Below are 21786 nucleotides of genomic sequence, written 5' to 3'. Positions count from 1 at the left end.
TGGGGAGACGTAATTAGAGGAAGGCGTAATTAATATTTTCTTCTTTGGAATAAGTTACACCATGACCGTGGATGTAGAGAAATTCTTTAATAGGAATGTACATATATAGAAATTCTAGAATACGAATAAATAGAAATTATTTCAAAAAAGTAAAAAAAGAAACCACCATTGACGAGGGTTAAAGCAGAATGATAATGTCAAAATAGAGCAAGGATTTTGGCACTGCATCACGTGAAATTTGTTGATTTGAGGAAAGTTTGGTGGCAACAATGGTTGTTTTCGATGAAGATATTTTTATGATTTTTTGTGGGCACCGTCTACGGTGGTCCACGACAATAGGTGGTCCACAGTCCACAAATGATGAAACAAGCTAATGGATGTTATCATTAACTGAAAACACAAGCGATACCAGGAAGAACACAAGAAATGTCTAACCATTCGAGAACATTAGGCCAAAGTATACCAAAAAAGTTACATTAAAAAACAGATGATTAACAACTAATCATCATTTGATAACTTGAAATCCTTGTATTGTGTACAAGATTTCTGCCAGGCCATTGAGATAGTCTCTTAAAATATCTATATACCAACTCTTAGTTAAGAATTCTTTAAAAAAAACTTAGTTAAGAATCAAAATTAAATACCAGTACCATATTATTAACATTTACAAATAGGAATGAGGAAAATACCCATGGTTTTTTCATAAATATAGAGAAGAAGGGTGAAATAGAGAGAAGAAAATTTCAGTAGAATTACTGCAGCATGCCTAAACCTACCATTGCTCAAAGTATGATAGCGACCATTGCTCGGTGTTTTTAATAAACAAAATAGATAACACGGCAAAGGAGGGGGGAAATTGAAAATCACTCTGTTATATAGAAGATGCTTTTTAAAGTGTGATCAAGACTTAATTGCTTCCATTTTTGTTCTGTTTTTTTCCGTAACCAGTGGTCTCTAGTTGTTAGCCCATATGTGCTAATTAGTATAAAGTTATTGTATTAGTAACCATATCCTCAATCTGTGACTAAATGATGATATTTACTGTTTGTACATAGTTGAGCCTACTTACTGAATTATATTCGTGTCATTCACGCCATCTAACTTTTTCTATCCTCCTTTCAAAACAAAAAGAAAACTTTTTCTATCCAATGTTTTAAAAATAAAATCACATATCGAACCGGTGAGATTTATAGGTCATAGCTCAACCATCTTAAGGCCCTCAAAGTGATCGAACCATCAAAATAACTGAACCGTAGTGAAGGCCAGTTCAAGATTCACTCAATTGAACTGTTCGTCTCGGATTATAAAACATTGGTTCATGGTGTTACCTAATGTCTATCTACATTGTTCTGGATCTCAATGATACATGGTTGTGGTTGTGGTCTTGGGGATACACATGTAACTGTTGATCTTGTCATTCAATAACATGATGATTTGAGAAGTCTATCTATTGCTTTGTAACAAAAATTCTTTTCACAATACTTTTTACTTTACAAATCTTTTTAACCCATCAGTGGCCATAATGCATCAGATATCATGAACTTACAATCCAAATACTGCAGTGGCAAATTTTCTTAGTATTGGGAAACTTTCAATTCTACTTATTCTTCAAATAACATTTATACAACTATACTAGACAGTGGCATCATTACAGTATACCAATAATTAGATTACAAAATATGTTTTTTTTTGAGAATAACAATATTAATCTCACAACATATATGGTTCACAGATTAATTATTTAAATTATTGATACATAACAGAACTTTGAGCTCCTTTATTTTTGCCTGATCAGAACAACTACTTGTTCTGTTACCTTTCTTCAACTGGAGCTGCTTAAACAAACTTTTCCTGTTGAAAGTACAAAGTGATCAGAGGACATGCTTGAATTTGAGTGAAATGAAATAAACAAAGAATTAAATAAAAGATATGTTTGAGCTTGAAAATAATATGAAATGTAACACAAACATGTAAGCTATTCATATCTATCCATACAATACTAATTTTTATTATTCTGTTGAAATTTGAATTTTATGAGTAAAGTGCTTCAAGTCTTTAATCATTTTTTTAGAAACAATATATCAGAGAGGGTCTATAATTTGGATGTAACAATTTTGTTATAAGCTCAACACTACTAGGAAAAGCTGTGATACCGACGGAATTTAGAGACGGAATAATTTTTGTCTCTAACCGAGACGGAATTAGAGACGGAACAAAGCAAAGGGAGACAGAAATTATATTTTACGAATTTCTGACGGATTTAGACACGGAAAATTCCGTCTCAAATATTTTCCGTCTCTGCATAACTAGCTTTATAATTATTGATACAAAAGGACATTTAGAGACGGAATTTGAAGACGATTTTTTTCCGTGTCTAACGTTTTCCGTCACCATTTCCGTCTCTAAATGGTCAAGTAGTTATTGAAATAGTCAACCTTTTTTTAGAGACGGAACTTACCCGTCTCTGACTATATCCGTCTCTATATTCCGTGACTAATGAAATTATTTTATTTTCCGCCATTCACTTTTCATTGTCCGCCCAAGCTCAAGCCTTTTTGTATACACTTTCTCTTTTTTCTTTAATAATAATATAATAGAATATAATATGTAATAATAACAAGAAAAATAAGATATAATAGAATAAGTTTGGGTGACGGATTCTATTTGTTAGAGACGGTTTTATTCCGTCTCTGATCAGAGACGGAAAATGAAAATCCGTCTTTAAAGGGTTTAGAAACCACAAAAACAACGACAGACCTAGTTCCGTCTCTGATTTCGTCTCTAACACGTATAGAGACAGATTTTTTTCATTTTAGAGACGGATTTTTCCCGTCTCTATTCTCAATTTTTTTAGTAGTAAACTTAACTTATATAATAAAAAAGCTATAAAAAGGTTGAGATACTGATATTGGCTTCTAGGTCTAACTTATCAAGTATTTCATGGTTAAGTAAACTTCTGACTACAATATATATGTTCCCTTTGGCTTCTTCAAAAAAAACTATTCCTACAAAAAATTATTATATAACTAGCTGATTTTTAATCAAATTAGTAGTTTATTGTCATGGACGGCACTACCTTTTTTTCTTCTTCTTAAGAAGAAAACATTATTATTTGATAATTACACCGGCTTTGAAAATTTACGAATAAAAGAATTACTTTTGATTACAAAACTCCTTTTACATATGTTATATTCTTGAGTTCGTCCCTTTGTAAATGGAGTGCCCTATTATGTATCTATCCCAAGTCAAAACTTGATTATTATATATATTTTATTCTTTATATTGCTTTTCTGTATGTCCCTTTGTATATGGAGTACACTGTATACGAGTTAGAGGCAACTTATCACCATCTAGTATACTTTAAATATACACTTACATAAGTTTTATGATTATTTTATAAACAAAATTATGTGTTTTATATTTTTGAAATGGCCAAATGTTAGTTGTTAGTTAAACTAAGTTTAGTCTTTCTTTTTTCCTTTGTCCAGAGTCCAGACCCAGATATCTAACACATTTAACTCTTAAGCTCAATTTGAATTTGATTAGATCGATTTTCAAGACTCGATCCAAAAATCAATCCAATCTAGTAAAATAAAATCTATTTTTTTATTTTCAACGTTAGATTTGATTAGACCGGTCTATGAACACCATGAAAATTAACCTCAACGGGTAGTAGCTGTTTAATTTTTCTTTTAAAGTTTAAAATTTATTGACAATATATATTAAGAGATGAAATGTGACAGTTAAATTCGCCTCAAGCAACTCATTCATTATTATAGCCTTCAACATGGCATTTTACAAGTTCACATTTGAGTTCAAGACTAAACAATACACAAATCTGAAGTAACATCTAAGTTCAGATTAGTCCTAGACAGTTAAATTGTAGACACTGAAGATTTCGGACTGATGGTGAAGGGAAAGATGGCGCAAATGTAGCATAATAAAAATGGAGACAGAAACGAACTCAACAAGTTAGATTTGATTCAATGCTCAAGAATAACATAAAAGTTATATATAAGAAGTGTGAGTGAGAGAGTAGAAAAGTTTGTCTAGATTTAAGAACTTGCATTGTTAAAACTGCAATTTACTACAAACTACTATTGCTCAACGTATGCTAGCAACCATTGCTCAGTGTTGAACGAACAAATCAGATAACATGGAAAATGAGAGGGGAAATTGAAAATCTGTCTTTGTTATATATTCACTTTGATGTTAGCTCATACGTTCCAATTAGTAAAAAGTTATTTTATTTTAAACCATAGTCTCAATTTGCGACTAAATGATGGTATTTACTGTTTTGTACATAGTTGAGTCTACTTACTACATGCTATTTGTGTCATTTACACCATCCAGCTTCTTCTATTCAATGTTTTAAAAATTGAACCAGGCGAGACCTCTAAGTCATAATTCAACTGCATTTAACTTCTCGAATCAGAACGAAACTGACTCTAAGTCATATTCTAATAGTATGAGTGCTTCATATAGAATACGGTGTCATTGAATGATATGAACCTTGTTGAGGTGAGAAAATACGTTACCATATCTGGTCTAATCTTCATTTGGACATAGCATATATATATTGGCAATTAAAGAATTAGTAATAGTTTGGTACCTGGGCTATGGAGGGAACAGCTTGTGGTCTCAAAAAGAGTGTTTCTGCTACATTTCTTATGTGTGAATGGAGTCGTCACGAAAAGAAGATTCAATATTCCATTGATGGTTTGAAAATGAAGCAATGACATAACAAATCGAAAATAATACTAGACAAGTAAGTTTACCAAATGTAACACATAATATGATATAGAGGTAGTACTAGCCAAACCTCGCCCTTCCTTAGGACACTTTCTCTCAGGTCATGCCTATTGTTTTCCCTTATGATAGTCTGTATTATTGGCTTCTCAAAATCTCAAGACAGAAAATTAGAAAATCGGCTTCAGATTTTCTGTTGTCAAAGAATAATGCACTCACGATTGTTTCCAAATTGAAACCATTCGATAACTCACAAGTTCTTTGTTTTGAATTCAATTTGTTGAAATCAAAATGTTAGTGTTTTGACCTTTATCTAATGTTTTAGTATTATTGACTGCAGTGACTAGATAGTTTTTCTACTGCAGTGAGTCTGTTGGAAAATTGTTACCTTTTAGGGCCATTTAGATGGAAATAAATATATCAATACCTATATTAGGTATGAAGGAGACTAAACAGCTTCACTACACTTACACTATACTATATAATCAGCAAAAGGTTAAAAGTAGATTTTCATGAATCATGAGTTACGCAATTGCAAATATCGACTATTTAATAAGAGAAATGCTGATGTGCCATGGCTGATTTAATGAGGTCAAAATACCAGTCCAATTTTGACATGGAAAACAAATTCCAATGCAGCAAATGTAGATCCAAGATAGAATCAGAATAGCTTGTTCTGCCTTCTAGAATGGAAATTATTCCGATTTTGAATTACAGCTCGAACAATTTTCAAGCTCAGGCCAGATCTCTGCAGCACGCAGTGATGGGGAAAAAAAAACTTGAATTTCTTGATGTTTCTCTTCCTAACAATATTGATCCTACGTAGGGACCAATGCAGTCCTTAATTGAATTAAACCAACATCAGTCCAACTTCTAAATGGAACCAATTCTACTACTTCTCATTTCATTACATAGATAAAGTAATAATTTGATTTGATTTGAAACTAATTAATGTCTTTTTCTTACCACAATTATCTTTGAATTTACATTTCAACATCAAAATTGTGCCGCTGCATAGCTTTCACTCTAGTCACCATCTTACCAAAACTGACCTTGTCAAATAAATGGTCTTCAATTGTTACACTCGGCACGATTTTATCACTCTGAGTTTGAATGATAAACATTTCTGTGATGTGTCACTTTGCTAAGCAAAAAGGTAAACTTTAACCCATCAGTGATCATAATGTATCTGCCCAATTTGATTAACCATAAAAAGACCTTGTAATCATATCTGATATCATTAACTTATAATCAGGCATATTACATTTCTTATTCAAGATTCTATAATCCATATTGGCAAAACAATAGACATCAAGGAAACTCAAAAAATGAAGCTGGAATAAGAGCAACATCATTATAGTATCCCAATAACTAGATTACAAAACATTTTTTTTCTTTCAAAATAGCAGTATTAATCTCACAACATATTCTCTTCATAAATTGATTATTTAAATTATTGATACATAACAGAGAATTTGAGTTCCTTTATTTTTGTCTGATCAGAGAAGTTACTTGTTCTCCTGCCTATCTTCATAACAGATGTGCTTAAACAAACTTTTCCTGTGGAAAGTGCAATGTGATCAAAGAATATAATAAGAAATAAATAACAGATATATTTGAGCAGCTTGAAAATAAAATGAAAGATATTACCACATCTAACCTATTTATATATCTTAATTTACCATGCATTTACATTTTTCTTTTTCAAATTTTAATTTTCTGAGAAAAATGCTTCAAGGAATTAGTCATTCTTAAATCTAAGAGGGTCTGAAATTTTGACGCAACAGTTTTATTGTAAGTTCAAGCTCAACTTATTTACAAAAAAATCTATTAACTAATTAAGATCATGATATTGGCTTGTAGGCCTAATTACCTTGCCAAGTAATTAATAAATGGAGATATATATTTGTATTTCATTGTTTAAATGGAAAAACACATACACTGTGTCAAGAGTGAAAGAGGGAAAAGAAAAGGTTACCTGCAAGCCTCTAAGCCACCTTTGAAATTTAGTTGCATTCAGCACCATAAACACATACATTGTGTCAATTGTGTTGTTCAAGAACAATACATATTTATGTCTCCAGTTCCGGCTAAGAAACAATGATCCCCAGAGTCCCCAAAATCCTGTGATAAATCCCAATGCCACACTCAAATAAATTGGTTTTTTATCTTCTTGACTACTTTCTTCGTGTGTTTCTGGTTTATGAAGTGCTACTTCTTCATCTTCTGGACATATTTCGTCAAGTGGTTTCCCACAAAGATCAGCATTTCCTTCATAACTTGACACATTGAAACTCTGTAACTGCGTGCCAATTGGAATTCTTCCAGACAGGTTGTTATCCGCCAGATTCAACATGGAAAGGCGATCAATTTGAGCTAGAGAAGGAGGAATTGGACCAGAGAAATTGTTTCTTGACAAGTCGAGAAATTCAAGTGATGTTAACCTTCCAATCTTTGAAGTAATTTTTCCAGTCAATTTGTTGCTTGATAAATTCAATGAAACCAATTTTATCAAGTCTCCTATTTCTTCCGGAATGTCTCCTATCAATTGATTGCTTGAAAGATCAATGCTCCTTAAAATGAGCTCATTATTCTTGAATAATCGTTCTGTACCTTTCCACATCAACAATGTAATTAAATCATAACGGTCATATGAAAGGTTGCTTCCAAATCCTATTGGGAAAATTATATAAGCCCGTACATCTCTTGTTACATCTCTTGTTACGGAAACATTTTGAGACATTGTGGAAAAATTCTTTAAGCATTTGAAAATTCGTCCAGATAGATTATTTTCTGAGAGATCCAACAACTGAATGCTTGCTAAGTTACAAAGACTCAGCGAAAGGTTTCCAGAGAAATGGTTCTTTCGTAAGCTTAGCATTTGTAATTTTATTCCTAACCAATATGGTATCGGTCCAGATAATCTATTATCTCCAAGATCTAGCATGATTAGTTGTGTGCAATTTTTCAAGGAGAAAGGCAACTTTCCACTGAAACTATTGTTCCGCAGTATCAATACTTTAAGTTCAAGTAATGATCCCATTGAGGATGGCACTTCACCAGACAAAGTATTGTCACTCAAATCTAGAAACTCCAAAGTGTTCAATTGATTCCAACAAGTGAGCTTCTGAAAATTTGTTTGAAAGATCTAATGTCTCCAATCTATTCACTGTATTGTTAGTACATAACAACAAGTGAGCTTCTGAAAATTTGTTCTTAGACAACTGTAGCAATGATGCACGTTGAAAAAATTGTGGAATTGACCCTTCAAATTGATTTGATTCCAGAATTAATACACAATCTTGAAGAAATCTTATGGGCAAATTTGGAATCGGGCCATTGAGATTATTGTATGAAATATTCATGAGCGCTATATTTGTTGCTTGAGTCCAAAACCACATAGGAACAACATCTGAGATTTCAGCATCAGAAATGTCCAACTGGTGAAGATATTTTTGACGTTGCAACCATTTTGGAAAGCTTGTCCCTAAAGTACAAGACCTTAAAATTAGGATAGACAATTGAAAAGGTGGCACGCATTTTTCACTGAATATCAGAGCCAATGAATAGGAACTCAAACTTAAATACTTTAACATGGACATGTTGCTGAAATGAGAGTCAGTGAATACCCCACTCAAATTATTGAAATCCAAGTAAAGACTCACTAATTGATAGGGGAATGTAGAATTTTTTAATATCCTCCCATTTAATAGATTGTTAGATAGGTCTAGATGTTCTAAAGATGAGAACCCTAACATGTCAGGTACTGTGCCAATAATTTGGTTGCTAGCCAAATATAGTGTATTCAATGAGTACTTTGCACACCCAACAGATAAATTATAAAGTATCACCGAAAAATCTTCACTCAACTTGTTATTTGACAGGACTAGTGACCTTAATGAACATAAGTTACCAAATGATTTTGGAATTCCACCTTCTAAAGAATTATATTCAAATCTCAAAGACGCCACTAATTTTGGAATTCCATCTGATACCTTCCCACTTAACAGATTATGTGAAAGGTCAATTTCTATTAGAGATGGGAATATCGAAAGGTCTGGAAATGTGCCAGTAATTCGGTTGAAACGTAAACTCAAATTTTTAATTGAGTATCTCACACAACCAGACAATTTGAGAAGAATTTTTGAAATGTCTTCATTCAAATTGTTAAAATCAAGTTTTAATGAGTGTAAGGTACATATGTCTCTAAAGGATTCCAAAAAGCTACCGTTTAGATGATTACTAGTCAAGTCAAGTCGTTCAAGAGGTTTTCCGATGTTGACAGAATCATAAGAAATGGAGCCTTCCAAATTGTTATCCCTAAGATCAAGCTCGGTTAAGTTGGAGGTGCTAGTAAACAGCCATTCAAATATTTTGGATGATGAGAAGGTATTCAATGAAAGATCAAGGATTTCAAGAGAAGAAGAAAAATTCAATGGAGAACGGGACAAAGGAAGAAGGTAAAGATCTGAAAGATCACATTGAGATAGCCGCAATTCTTGTATTTTTGGAAGCTTAGCAATATTTTGCAGCCAGATATGTGAAGAATTGAGATTGGGTAAGTCACTCAAGTCAAGATGGGTTAAAAGAGTGAGATTAGAAAGCCACTCACCTCCAATACGATTGTTCTTGTCATGAACTTTGAGTCTGTAATTGTATCCAAGATGAAGCTCTTGTAAATTTGAAAGAATTCCGAGTTGATGAGGAATGGTTCCAAAAAGAAAATTCTGACTAAGATCAAGGTACTGCAAATGGGAGAGATTTCCAAGCTGATGAGGGATTGTACCGTTGAGGCCATTGCCTGAAAGATCAAGATATTTCAAGTGCGAAAGACGAAAAAGATCATTTGGAATTCTTCCGATGAAGAATGAAGATTGGAGGTCAAGGAATCTCAAGTTGCTTAGAGAACCAAATAGTTCTGGGATATTACTTTTTGAAAACATATTAAAACTGAGGTTCAAATGCTTTAAATGTTGCAACTGAATCAATGATGTTTGGATCTCACCTCGAAAAGGACCAAACTGATCACCATTTAGATCAAGCATTTCAACATGACCAGTTTGATTGCTACATGTGATTCCTTCCCATTCACAATAATCATCACTCTTTGTGTCCCAAGAAGACAAAAGGTAAGTGTCATCTGCCTCCAAGCCTACCTTGAACTCAAGGAGGGCATGTCTCTCTTTCTCTATGCAACCACCAGAAACAGAACCAACATGTTTGTCAGTTACAGCTCCACAATAGTTGGACATAAGAAGCTCCAACTGCAACACCACAAAGATTGCTCCAACTAGCTTCATAGACGCAACAATACTTATCATCTTCATCTTGCTCAACATATCACTTCTCACATATATAAACAAAATACTTTGGAGTAAGACTTACTTAGAGGAAGAAATAATTAAAGCATAGACCAACAAAATGCATAAATAACCTGGAAATTGATGTCCCAAGAAGAAGTTTGGAGTTCAAAGTTGCAAAAGTTGACCATTGTCTTATAAATTAGTAGAGTGATGTGACAAAATAATAGATAAATGTCACTGACAATGCATATTCTTTAAATTCATATATATTATTATTGTTAGTATATTATTTATCATTAACTATGAAGCATAGATACAGACACGGACACCGGACACGACACGAACACCGACACGTCGACACAATTAATTTTTTTAGAAAATCACATAATTTAGTGTAATTATATGTGTCGGTGTCGGATACGACACGTGTCTAAGACGGGGACACACCTTATCCCAGGAGTGTCCATGCTTCATAGATCATGAATGATTGAAGATGAGTTACTTAGTCAAATTTCAATGTACATAAATATTTTAAAAGTATACGTTCAAGTAATCTGTTAGCTGTCCTTTGAAAATCTGCGTTCAATTGGAAGTGTGACGACGGTTATACATATCTGTAAGATTAGCTTCTTAAAAGTCCACAGGATTTGCCTCATTGCAAAAAATAAGTTTGCGCAAGTTTCATTTCAAAAGCTAATTTATTAATTTTTTTTTGAAAAGGTCAAAAATATAATATATTGAAACAACTCAATCACAGAATAAAGAGTGCCAAGATTGAAAAGAATGAAACATTTAGGATGGTCTCATGAATGTATTTGACCATCATGGTCCCATGTATAGATAGTCGTTGATATGCATCTATTGTACTGCACACACTTTAAAACTTTAATGTTTTTATGTATCTATCCTCTTCTATGTAAGTATAAATGTTTACTTGTTTCATGTGAAATCCAAAGAAGAAAAAAAAATTGACGAAAACATGTGGAAGTGGGATCATGATTTTTTTTTTTGGTGAAAGTGATTAAAGGAATAAAAAGTTAATTATCACCGAAATCACGAAATTTAAAGAACTATTGATTCTAATTATCCAACACACTTTAACTGGACAACATTTTAATAAAAAAAATAAAAAAAACAGTACAACATGAGAAGCTTTTTACCCTTTGATGCAAATAATAGAGTATAAATAGAACAAAAACAAGCAATTGAGTTTAAGTGATTAACGAGCTTAAAACCTATCTTTGGGTGGCTGGTTCTTCTGATGTATGTCTTTTTCTCTCTTCCAGTGAGATGAATTCTTCAAATTTACATACCCCTTTTATCTTCAAACTCATAGAACCCTTTGTCATCTCAAAGTGATGACATTGCGTAGGCTAAGTTTGTTGGTGAATTTTGTGATGATGAAAAATTATCTACCAACAAACTCAAAAAGGTTATTAAAATGGAGGGTGAAAAAAGACGGTGCTAAAAAGTTCCAACAAGTGATTTAAAACTTCATACTAAACATGTATACAACTATATGTTGTTGTTTCAAGGGTTAAAAGTAAGCAAGGTTGAGGATACTTACAGCAAACAGTGATGATTTCCTTCCGAATACAACAATTAATGTTGTATATAAAGAAGTATTTTAAAATTTAATATAGCAAGATAAGTAGTATTTGTCTTTTACAATAGTTGGGATTTAGTTTTATGGGTTAATTATGTTTTTGGTCCCTACAAAATTGCGACCTTGTAAGTTTAGTCCTTACTTAATTTTAATAGCATTTTTAATCCCTACAAAAAATTTCCGCACTCAATATTAGTCCTTACTCAATCCAAATTTGTTTAATTTATGCTTAAACTCTTAAGTTTTTCAACAATTTTTTACAGGCGTGTTAAGAACGTTATTAAAAGGTCCTCCGAAAAAAATATCGCAAAAATTTGATTTCTACGTCCATATTTTTGTTACTTATATCTTAAACTTTTGTCGTTTTAAAAAATTCATATTTAATTTATTTCATGTTAAAAAATTATAGATTTTAGTAAATGAACCTTTCATAGTGTTCTAAACTTGTATAAAAAGAATCGTTAAAAAATTTAAGAGTTTAAGGATAATTAAACAAAATTTATTTTAGCAGGGACTAAAACTATAAGTAAATTTTTTTTGTAGGGATTAAAAAAGCTATTAAAATTAAGTAAGGACTAAACTTAGAAGGTCGCCATTTTATAGGGACCAAAAACATATTTAACCCTAGTTTTATCGACAAAACTATTCCTTTCAATTATTATATTATTGTATTTTATTTATGCATACTACTTATTAGTTAGTACATTCGTATTCCAAGTATAGATAGCTTATTTAGTTGGCAAACTAAAATCAACATTTCTTGGTTAAAAGATTTTAACATTAATATGGTATGTTGGTTAATGATTTATATTTTAAAGGGTTAAATATGTTTTTGGTCCCTATAAATATACCAACTTTTCGTTTTAGTCCCTCTAAAATTTTCTTTCGACTTTTAGTCCCTATAAAATTTCCAATCACTACTTTTGGTCCCTATTTTAAAGTAAATTTTGTATTTTTTACTAAAATTGTGCAGAAATGTGTAGAATATTGTAAAAGAAATTCCCAAAAAAAATTAGAATTTTTATAAATTAAATATGAATTTTTAACCGTCAATAATATAAAAATTCATAGTAAATTCATGTTTTGTTAAAAAATTCTAATTTTTTATGGGAGAGATTCTTATAATATTATGAATTTTTCTGCAAAATTTTTATTCAAAAATATGAATTCTACATATTGTTTTACTTTAATAGATGGACCAAAAGTGAAGATGGGAAATTTTTGAGGGACTAAAAGTTGAAGAAATTTTTTAGAGGGACTAAAACAAAAAGTTGACATATTTATAGGGACCAAAAATATATTTAACCCTATTTTAAATTTAAATCGTTTCAAATTTGTTTATAGATGTGTCCATGATTACAACCTTATTTAATATTTAATACGACTAACCCGTAACGCCGGGTCACTAAACTAGTATGTATATATATAATAGTAGAAATAGATACAAATGTTAAAGAAATAGCTCAGTTGGCATGGACATGCATTGTTATATGCAGTGGCCGGGGTTCGAACCTCGAACACCCCATTTATTCACTTTGAAAATGGTGAATTCTAGTCACTAGCATACCTTATTGAAAATGGTGAATTCTAGTCACTAGCATACCTTACCAAAAATAAAAAATAATGAAATTGACAGATGGTAGTGTTTGTCTCCATGCTAGTAATCAATAACAAATTCTGGTAAAAAATACTAATAACCAACTTAAATTGCACGTTACTATTTTTTATTTCTGGTAAAAAATACTAATAACCAACTTAAATTGCACGTTACTATTTTTTACCGGATTGAAGAGTTACTTTGTTTAAATGTAAATATAATAAATAACGCAAAACTTTTTCCAACAGACACCGATCCTTATTATCAACGTTCTTGGTTTATACTACCCCAATTCATTTCTAACCATCTTAATTGGAATCGAGCATAACAAAACGAAAACATGAGGCAAGGCATATAATTCATATCAAGTGGAGGAATCCAACTTTTCCATAGATAAGTCTATTACTTGAAGCAGTGGTCCAAATATTCCAGCTCTACACAGTAAGAAAACCCTTAATAGTGACTAAAAACTAATTTAAGCCTTACTTGGAATCGGGCATAACAAAAAGAAAATATGAGGCAAGGCATATAATTCATATAATGTGGAGGAATCTAAAAGTATGTTTGGATGAGGTAATTGGGAAATTTTAAAGCATTTAGAATTCTAGGCAATTCAAATGATTCAATTAAATTGTCTTCATTTCTAAATATTCTTGTTTGGATGGAGTAATAAAAAATTTCATTATCATTATTTTTGAACAACTTTAATAAATTTTAATTTTTTTGGGCCAAATTTGATAAATGAAATTAGGGCTCAATTTGAAAATTTCGAAAATTTTGAGGGGTCAATTTATAATTTGAAAAAAATTTGATTCCAAAAAATAGGGGTCAATTTGCAATTTTTGAATATTTATTGAGGTCAATTTGAAAATTTGAAAACCAAAATTTGAAAAATTATAAAAATGAAGAAATTTGAAATTCTTAGTTTTTAAGTGTCATTTGAAATTTTCAAAATTTAACTTGAACAAAATAGTTCATAAATTTCCATCATTTTGAAAATTCTCCAAATTATCATCCAAACAATGAAATTCATCTAATTATTTGAATTCCTTCAAAACATTCCTCCATCCAAAACACACAATGTGTGGAATCCATCTTTAGCATCTATACCTAACGAAAACATTGTTTCACAAGTGATCCCTTCCTTAATAGTTGAGAAAACCATAGCTTGCTTCACAAATTGTTCCAATAGTATTGCTTCAATTATATTGGTGGTCAACTTTTGTTCATAATATAAAAGGACGTAAAACTTGTCCTTCTGAATTATCTCGCATCATACAATACATTACAACCTCAATATCATATTCATTTTACAATTCAACTTTTGTTATTGCAGTGTTTTATTTTCCCACCTATCATTTTCATTTGGTTGTTTCGACAAAACTTCCATAAAGAAAAAAAAGTATAAACCTAAGCGAAACTCCAATACTTTTTCTACCATATACCAATCCTTATTGTTAATCATCTTATTGCATACCACCACACTGCATTTCTCGGTCATAAAAATAAACCTGTACTTTGATTCTGCGAGTTACAACTAAGAAAATGGCTGAAGCTGTGCTTGAAATTCTCCTTGACAATTTAAACTCGCTCATTCAGAAGAATCTTGGCCTATTTCTTGGTTTCGAAAAAGACTTCGAAAGTCTTTCAAGCTTGATCACTACAATCAAGGCTACTCTTGAAGATGCTGAAGAGAAACAATTCAATGACAATGCTATCAAGGATTGGTTGCTTAAGCTTAAAGATGCTGCTTACGTCCTCGATGACATCTTGGACGAGTGTGCCACCAAAGCACTAGAGTTGGAGTACAAAGGATCCAAGGGTGGACTACTTCATAATCTACAAAGCTCTTGTTTGTCTTCTCTTCATCCAAAGCAAGTTGCTTTCCGTTACAAAATTACTAAGAAAATGAAGAACATACGAGAGAGGTTAGATGAAATAGCTGATGAAAAGACCAGGTTTCATTTGACCGAGACAATTAGAGAGAAGAGAAGCGGATTTCTTGACTGGCGTCAAACCACCTCAATCATTTCTGAACCTCAAGTCTATGGAAGAGATGTAGATGAGAAAAAAATTGTAGATTTTTTGGTTGACTGTGCTTTTTGTTTGGAGGATTTGTCCGTCTATCCAATTGTTGGTCTAGGTGGACTTGGAAAAACAACACTTGCCCAACTTATCTTCAATCATGAGAGGGTGGTCAAACACTTCGAGCCAAGAATTTGGGTTTGTGTTTCAGAAGATTTTAGTTTGAAGAGAATGACTAAAGCGATCATCGAAGCGGCAACTAAAAAGTCATGTGACAATTTGGATCTAGATACACTGGAAAGAAAACTTCAAGATCTACTTCAAGGAAAAAGATTTTTGCTTGTATTGGATGACGTGTGGGACGATAATCAAGAGAATTGGCGGAAGTTGAGATCTGTATTGGCTTGTGGAGGAAAGGGTGCTTCAATTTTGGTCACCACTCGTCTTGTGAAGGTAGCAGAAATTATGCGAACAATAGATCCGCATGATATATCGAAGCTATCCGACAAAGATTGTTGGAAATTGTTTAAAGAAAGAGCTTTTGGACCAAATGAGAAAGTACAAGCAGAGCTTGAGGTCATAGGAAATGAGATAATAAAAAAGTGTGGGGGAGTGCCTCTTGCAGCAATAGCATTAGGAAGTTTCTTGCGCTTCAAAAGAACGGAAAATGACTGGCGCTGTGTCAAGGAAAGCAAACTGTGGAGGTTACAAGATGAAAATAATGTCATGCCTGCGTTGAGATTAAGTTACTTGAATTTGCCGGTTAAACTAAGACAATGTTTTGCCTTCTGTGCGCTATTTCCCAAAAATGAAAGAATTAGCAAGCAGTTACTAATTGAGCTTTGGATGGCTAATGGCTTTATTTCGTCCAATGAAATGTTGGACGGTAATGAAGTGTGGAATGAACTATATTGGAGATCATTTTTTCAAGATTTTGAGAGAGATGTATTAGGCGAAATTATAAGTTTCAAGATGCACGATCTTGTTCATGATCTCGCTCAGTCAATTTCAGAAGAGGTGTGTTGTATTACAAAAAACGAAGACATTCCTAGTACATTAGAAAGAATCCGCCATCTCTCAGATAAAAGGACGATTTCAACTAGTGTAGATTCAATATGGATGCGTAGGGTCAAATCACTAAGGACCTACACAAGTTCATCTGATGTTGCAGTGTATTCTCCATCCAATATATTTAGTTTCCGTTCTTTGCATGTGCTTAAGGTGACTTTATCTAAAGTGTCATCTTCAATCAGTCATCTGAAGTGTTTAAGGTACTTGGATCTTTCTCAAGGTCAGTTTGAAACTCTTCCAGAATCCATATGTAAGTTGTGGAATTTACAAATTTTGAAATTAGACCATTGTCATAGACTCCGAAAATTGCCTAATAATTTGATACGCTTGAAAGCTCTACAACATCTATCCTTGAATTGTTGCATGGGACTATCAAGTTTACCTCCCCAAATAGGGAAGTTGACTTCCTTGAGGACTTTGAGCATGTATGTAGTAGGGAAGAAAAGAGGGTTCCTTTTGGCAGAGTTAGGACAATTAAATCTTAAAGGAGAGCTTTACATCAAGCACCTTGAGAGGGTGAAAAATGTAGAAGATGCTAAAGAAGCCAACATGTTGAGTAAGCACGTGAGCAATTTGCAATTGTCATGGGATGAGGAGTCCCAATTGCAGGAAAATGTGGAGCAGATTCTTGAAGTGCTTCAACCTTATTCCCAACAACTTCAACAATTGTGTGTGCAAGGATATACAGGTTCCCATTTCCCAGAATGGATGTCTAGTCCTTCTTTAATACATTTACAATCATTATATCTCTATCATTGCAAAAGCTGTTTACAGCTCCCACAATTGGGGAAATTGCCTTCTCTAAAAGTTCTAAAACTGTACCAGCTGCCAAACCTGATAAGGTTATCAAGGGAGGATAGTGAAAATATGTTCCCGCAACTTTTCAATCTTGAAATAAGAAGATGTCCTAATTTGTTGGGCTTGCCTCGCCTTCCATCTCTCAAAGATATGGTTATAGAAGGGAAATGCACCCATGATTTACTAAGTTCAATTCATAAACTTGGTAGTCTTGAATCCCTTAATTTTGAAGATATTGAAGAGCTAAAATGTTTTCCCGATGGGATGCTAAGAAACCTCACTTCTCTTAAGAAATTGACTATTGAGGATTGCTCAGAAATAGAAGGTTTGGGTGAGGCTTTACAAGATGTTACTGCCCTTCAATCGTTAATGTTGGAAAATCTTTCAAATCTGACATCCTTATCTGACTCTTTAGAAAACCTTAGTTCGCTTCAATCGTTAGTATTGACCTATCTTCCAAACCTGACATCCTTACCTGACTCTTTAGGAAACCTTAGTTCGCTTCAATCGTTAGGATTGACCTTTCTGCCAAACCTGACATCCTTACCAGACTCCTTAGGAAACCTTAGTTCGCTTCAGAGTCTGATTATTTCGAATTGTCCGAAGTTGATTTGTCTTCCGGCGAGCATTCAAAGCCTTACTGGTTTGAAAACTTTGGTGATTTATGAATGTCATGAGTTGGAGAAACGGTGTGAAAGGGAAAAAGGAGAGGATTGGCCAAAAATATCTCACATTCAAAAGATTGAAATTAGGAATCAACGCTGGATTCTAGGTTTGTTTTAAATCTCTCTCCCACTCTCAATATTATTTGTTGTAATTGTGCACTTTCTATTGTTATGGCTCTTTGTTACAATGTTTTTTTTCTCTCTTACAACAAGAAATATTGAACGTCTTCAATTTGATTTTATCATTCCAGCTGTTGAACCATCAGAGCATTGTGATTTTCGGGTTTTGTGTGTGTGGTTTATATCTGGGTATTTTTCTTTTTGTTAAAGGGTTTTATTTATTCCTCAGGATTGTTGCTAAATATGAACAGAAACTGAAGCAGAAGAATGCCCTCACCGTGAATCTGTGATAAGGCAAAGATTGTTGCTCCTCAGGATTTTGTAACTGATGACAAAACAAATTGATAAACCAGCACAAGCAAGCATTGTTTCCCGTGGTAGAGTAAGTAACAATCCATATGAGTAAGTGCCCCGCAAGTATTTGTTTAGATTTCAAAGCTGAGACAGAGAAATGGATATTGAAAACTATCTGAAAGGATTTTAGGTCCATTTGGATCACAAATGATCTGAAAGAACAATGCACTGCTCTGTTCTGCAATGAGTATAAAACATGTTGCAGTTCCTAATAACAAAATCATAAAAACACCTTAAATTTGAATCCAGCATAACAGAAATAAAACTAAGTGATGTGAGTATTGTCTTACATGTTTGTATACTAATTTTGAATTTATATTATATAATTTGATATGACATTTAGTTGAGGTCTAGGACATGAGAAATAGGTACAGTTTATCTAATTTACCAAGTGATGGTGTGGTGGTGATGGTGAAATGTATCTAGATGCAAAGCTGAAACTCGTTTTTGGCATGATCTAATTCGTACGATGAAAAGAAGAAAAAAAAGGACCAATAAATTGAATCAGCATATGTGAAACCCCTTTTTTATTCTTTTTTCTTTCTACTTCCACCATCCCCTCATGTTTTGCCACTGACCAAGCTTCCTTTCACCGTCCCTCGTCTTGCCATCATCCAGACCTTTAATTTGTATGGTATGGCACCCCATCATATCCGTCGCGTAGTTTTGCACAATCCCTTTTTTCCCTCTCAAGTATCAGTTGGGAGAAGTAACTGATTATATACATGTATTAAACACTTCTCATGTGAGGAAATTTTGTATATGTTTTAGAGAGAAAATATCTCAGTCAAGTTTGGTTTGGCAGCAACTTCAACACAGAGACCATATTGACCCCAAGTATATGGTCTCCCATAAATTGAACATTGAATAAGAGAGTGTGTTTCTTCTGTTATTGAACATCTAAGTAGATAATTATTCTGTTATTGTATATGTGGCTTTGTCTAATATGCACAAGTAAAATAATTTTGCACCCTGCACAAGTGTGCTTTTTACCATTAGATTAATAAAGTCACATCATATCTCATTTGAATGATGCAAGACTTGGTTCGATTATGCACCATAGAATCGGCCTGTAATATGTAGCTTCACCAACTATTGACACCTACCATTTTGAACTCATTAGGAGCTTAGCATTTGAGTGTGATAAATATGAATATTCTTGTTTTTCACCTAGATGGTAAATTTGTTCTTATATTATATGTTAGTCAAAATTATTGGAGTTTTCAGATTTCACTGAATATATGAGCTATTGTTATGACTTTTATCATATCAGAAAATGAAGAGCCAAGGAACAAACAAAGACAAACTTCAACTGCGACAAGATGTTAGTGATGCTTTTAGACCAGGATCATATTGATTAACAGCAATCGTAGGTGTTAGTGGTGCTGGAAAGACAACACTCATGGATGTATTAGCTGGAAGAAAAACTAGTGGATACATTGAAGGAAATATTAGCATATCAAGTTACCAAAAGAACCAAGAAACATTTGCCCGAATTAGTGGTTACTGCGAACAGAATGATATTCATTCTCCACATGTTACTGTCTATGAATCACTATTATTTTCGGTGTGGCTTTGTCTTCCTTCAGATCTAAAGAAACAAACTCGAAAGGTGTGATGATACTAGCTTTTTCATCTTAAATCTTTGATGAAATTCATTTACATGCAAGTTTTATTTAGTTCTATTTCTATTGTTGATGTAGATGTTTGTTGAAGAAGTTATGGAGTTGGTAGAACTTAAAGCACCTAGAGATGTTCTTGTGGGACTTCGTGGTGTGGATGGTCTATCAACAAAACAAAGGAAGAGGCTTAGTATTGCTGTGGAATTGGTCGCTAACCGCTCAATCATTTTCATGGATGAACCAACATCAGGCCTTGATGCTAGAGCTGCTGCTATCGTTATGCGGACCGTGAGAAATACAGTAGATACTGGGAGAACTGTTGTTTGCCCAATTCATCAACCAAGCACGGATATTTTTGAAGCTTTTGGTGAGGTCAGTCTCGACTTTCTAGATTTTAGAGTTTGTGTATTATTTATTTCCTTGGTTGATTATTGCATATCTTCAACTTCGATTTATTTGTTACTATAGCTATTGCTGATGGAAAGAGGAGGACAAGTTATCTATGTGGGATCTCTCGAACGCCACTCACATAAGCTTGTAGAATATTTTGAAGTGAGCATTGAAAAATTTGAAATTTTTACAGCCTACAATCTTTGAAGTTTTTATTTTAGATGTGAATAACTTCATCTAACGACACAAACTTCAGGCTGTCTCAGGTGTGCAGAAAATCAAGGATGGTTATAATCCAGCCACATGGATGCTTGAAATCAGTTCTGCAGATTTAGATGCAAATTTTGCAGAAATTTATGCCAACTCCAACATTTACCAGTAAGCTTTTCCTGTGTTGTAATTATGCAACTTTTTTTTCTTGCTTATTATAAGTTACATGCAACAAGAACTCTGTTCATAAAAAAGAATCAACAAGAACTCTATCTATATAATAAATCTTGTATTGTCTGTACTTTCTTTAGGAGGAATCAAGAATTTATTAAGGAACTGAGTACTTCAGCACCAAATTCGAAGGAGTTCTACTTCCCAACCAAATATTCTCAATCATTTTTTGTTCAATACATTAGTCATTGGAGTAACATTCGGTCTAATATTTTGGCAGCAAGCCAAAAAACGTAAGTCATAAAAATGTATATTCGTTCAATTTTCCCTTATCAATGGTGTTTGATATTCTAACCAGTCATATTGCACTTCATTAATATTCACTTTTAATTTTTGCTTAACAAATTTTTTGGCAGCAAAAAACAACAAGATCTACTGAATCTTTTGGGAGCCATGTACTCTGCTGTGCTTTTTCTTGACTTTATGAATTCTTCAAGCATGCAACCAGTTGTTTCTATTGCAAGAACGGTTTTCTATCGGGAAAGAGCAGCTGGGATGTATTCTGCATTACCCTATGCATTTGTTCAGGTGTAAAAGAAACGGAAGAGTGATCCATATACTTTTTTATGAATTGAACAAAAACATCTATATATTTTAGAAAGTATTTTTTATTTTTATTTACTGTTTTTCACTTTTGATTGTAAAATTGCACCTTGTTTTCACTCGGCTTCATTTTTTTTTTTTTTTGGTCTATCGGCTTCATGTTTTTAAAGTTTGCGCAAGTTAATGTCAAAAATATAATATATTGAAACAACTTAATCACAGAATAAAGTGTGCTAAGATTGAAAAGAATGAAACATTTAGGATAGTCTCATGAAAGTATTTGACCATCATGGTCCCATGTATAGATAGTCGTTGATATGCATCTATTGTACACACTTTAAAACTTTAATGTTTTTGATGTATCTATCTTCTTCTATGTAGGTATAATTTTTTTTTATTTTTTTAATGTTTACTTGTTTCATGTGAAATCCAAAAAAAAAAAAAATTTGACGAAAACATTTGGAAGTGGGATCATGATTTTTTTTTTGTTGAAAGTGGAAAC

General features: G+C 32.9%; 3 protein-coding genes across 4 annotated transcripts; 2 read left to right on the top strand and 1 right to left on the bottom strand.

Annotated features, from left to right (window-relative positions):
* Positions 1-5951: 5951 nt before the first annotated feature.
* On the bottom strand, positions 5952-10121 carry LOC146924407 (receptor-like protein EIX1). Its single transcript, XM_085709438.1, has 2 exons — positions 6728-10121; positions 5952-6309 (listed from the first exon to the last, which is right to left on the bottom strand). Exon 1 carries the CDS (start codon positions 10086-10088, stop codon positions 7824-7826), a length of 2265 nt encoding a protein of 754 aa, XP_085565564.1. The 5' UTR covers positions 10089-10121; the 3' UTR covers positions 5952-6309; positions 6728-7823.
* A 4431-nt stretch (positions 10122-14552) lies between these two features.
* LOC146924406 (disease resistance protein RGA2-like) lies at positions 14553-19691 on the top strand. Of its 2 annotated transcripts, XR_015010125.1 has the most exons (3): positions 14553-17921; positions 18164-18316; positions 19562-19691. XR_015010125.1 is itself a non-coding variant. In XM_085709436.1 (1 exon), exon 1 carries the CDS (start codon positions 14801-14803, stop codon positions 17930-17932), a length of 3132 nt encoding a protein of 1043 aa, XP_085565562.1. In that variant the 5' UTR covers positions 14553-14800. The 2 variants fall into 2 exon arrangements, 1 of the variants encoding a protein (XP_085565562.1); XM_085709436.1 differs by lacking the exons at positions 18164-18316; positions 19562-19691 and having other exon boundaries at positions 14553-17932.
* On the top strand, positions 18200-21345 carry LOC146924405 (pleiotropic drug resistance protein 2-like). The gene is made up of 6 exons (XM_085709437.1): positions 18200-19900; positions 19992-20282; positions 20379-20462; positions 20557-20678; positions 20822-20974; positions 21098-21345. Exons 1-6 carry the CDS (start codon positions 19691-19693, stop codon positions 21273-21275), a joined length of 1038 nt encoding a protein of 345 aa, XP_085565563.1. The 5' UTR covers positions 18200-19690; the 3' UTR covers positions 21276-21345.
* Positions 21346-21786: the final 441 nt, after the last annotated feature.

The sequence above is a fragment of the Medicago sativa genome, chromosome 5, assembly GCF_051527215.1.
Source record: "Medicago sativa cultivar Bolivia chromosome 5, Bolivia_mono, whole genome shotgun sequence".
Classification (NCBI taxonomy): Eukaryota; Viridiplantae; Streptophyta; class Magnoliopsida; order Fabales; family Fabaceae; genus Medicago; species Medicago sativa.
The sequence above is the reverse complement of the archived record's forward strand: the minus strand, read 5'-3'. Positions and strand labels throughout refer to the sequence as shown.

Coding starts and splice junctions, on each gene's coding strand:
- LOC146924407 (XM_085709438.1), bottom strand. CDS start 10,088: ATGTTGAGCAAGATGAAGATGATAAGTATTGTTGCGTCTATGAAGCTA.
- LOC146924406 (XM_085709436.1), top strand. CDS start 14,801: ATGGCTGAAGCTGTGCTTGAAATTCTCCTTGACAATTTAAACTCGCTC.
- LOC146924405 (XM_085709437.1), top strand. CDS start 19,691: ATGGATGTATTAGCTGGAAGAAAAACTAGTGGATACATTGAAGGAAAT. Junction 20,679..20,821: donor GCCAACTCCAACATTTACCA/GTAAGCTTTTCC, acceptor TACTTTCTTTAG/GAGGAATCAAGAATTTATTA. Junction 20,975..21,097: donor TTGGCAGCAAGCCAAAAAAC/GTAAGTCATAAA, acceptor ATTTTTTGGCAG/CAAAAAACAACAAGATCTAC.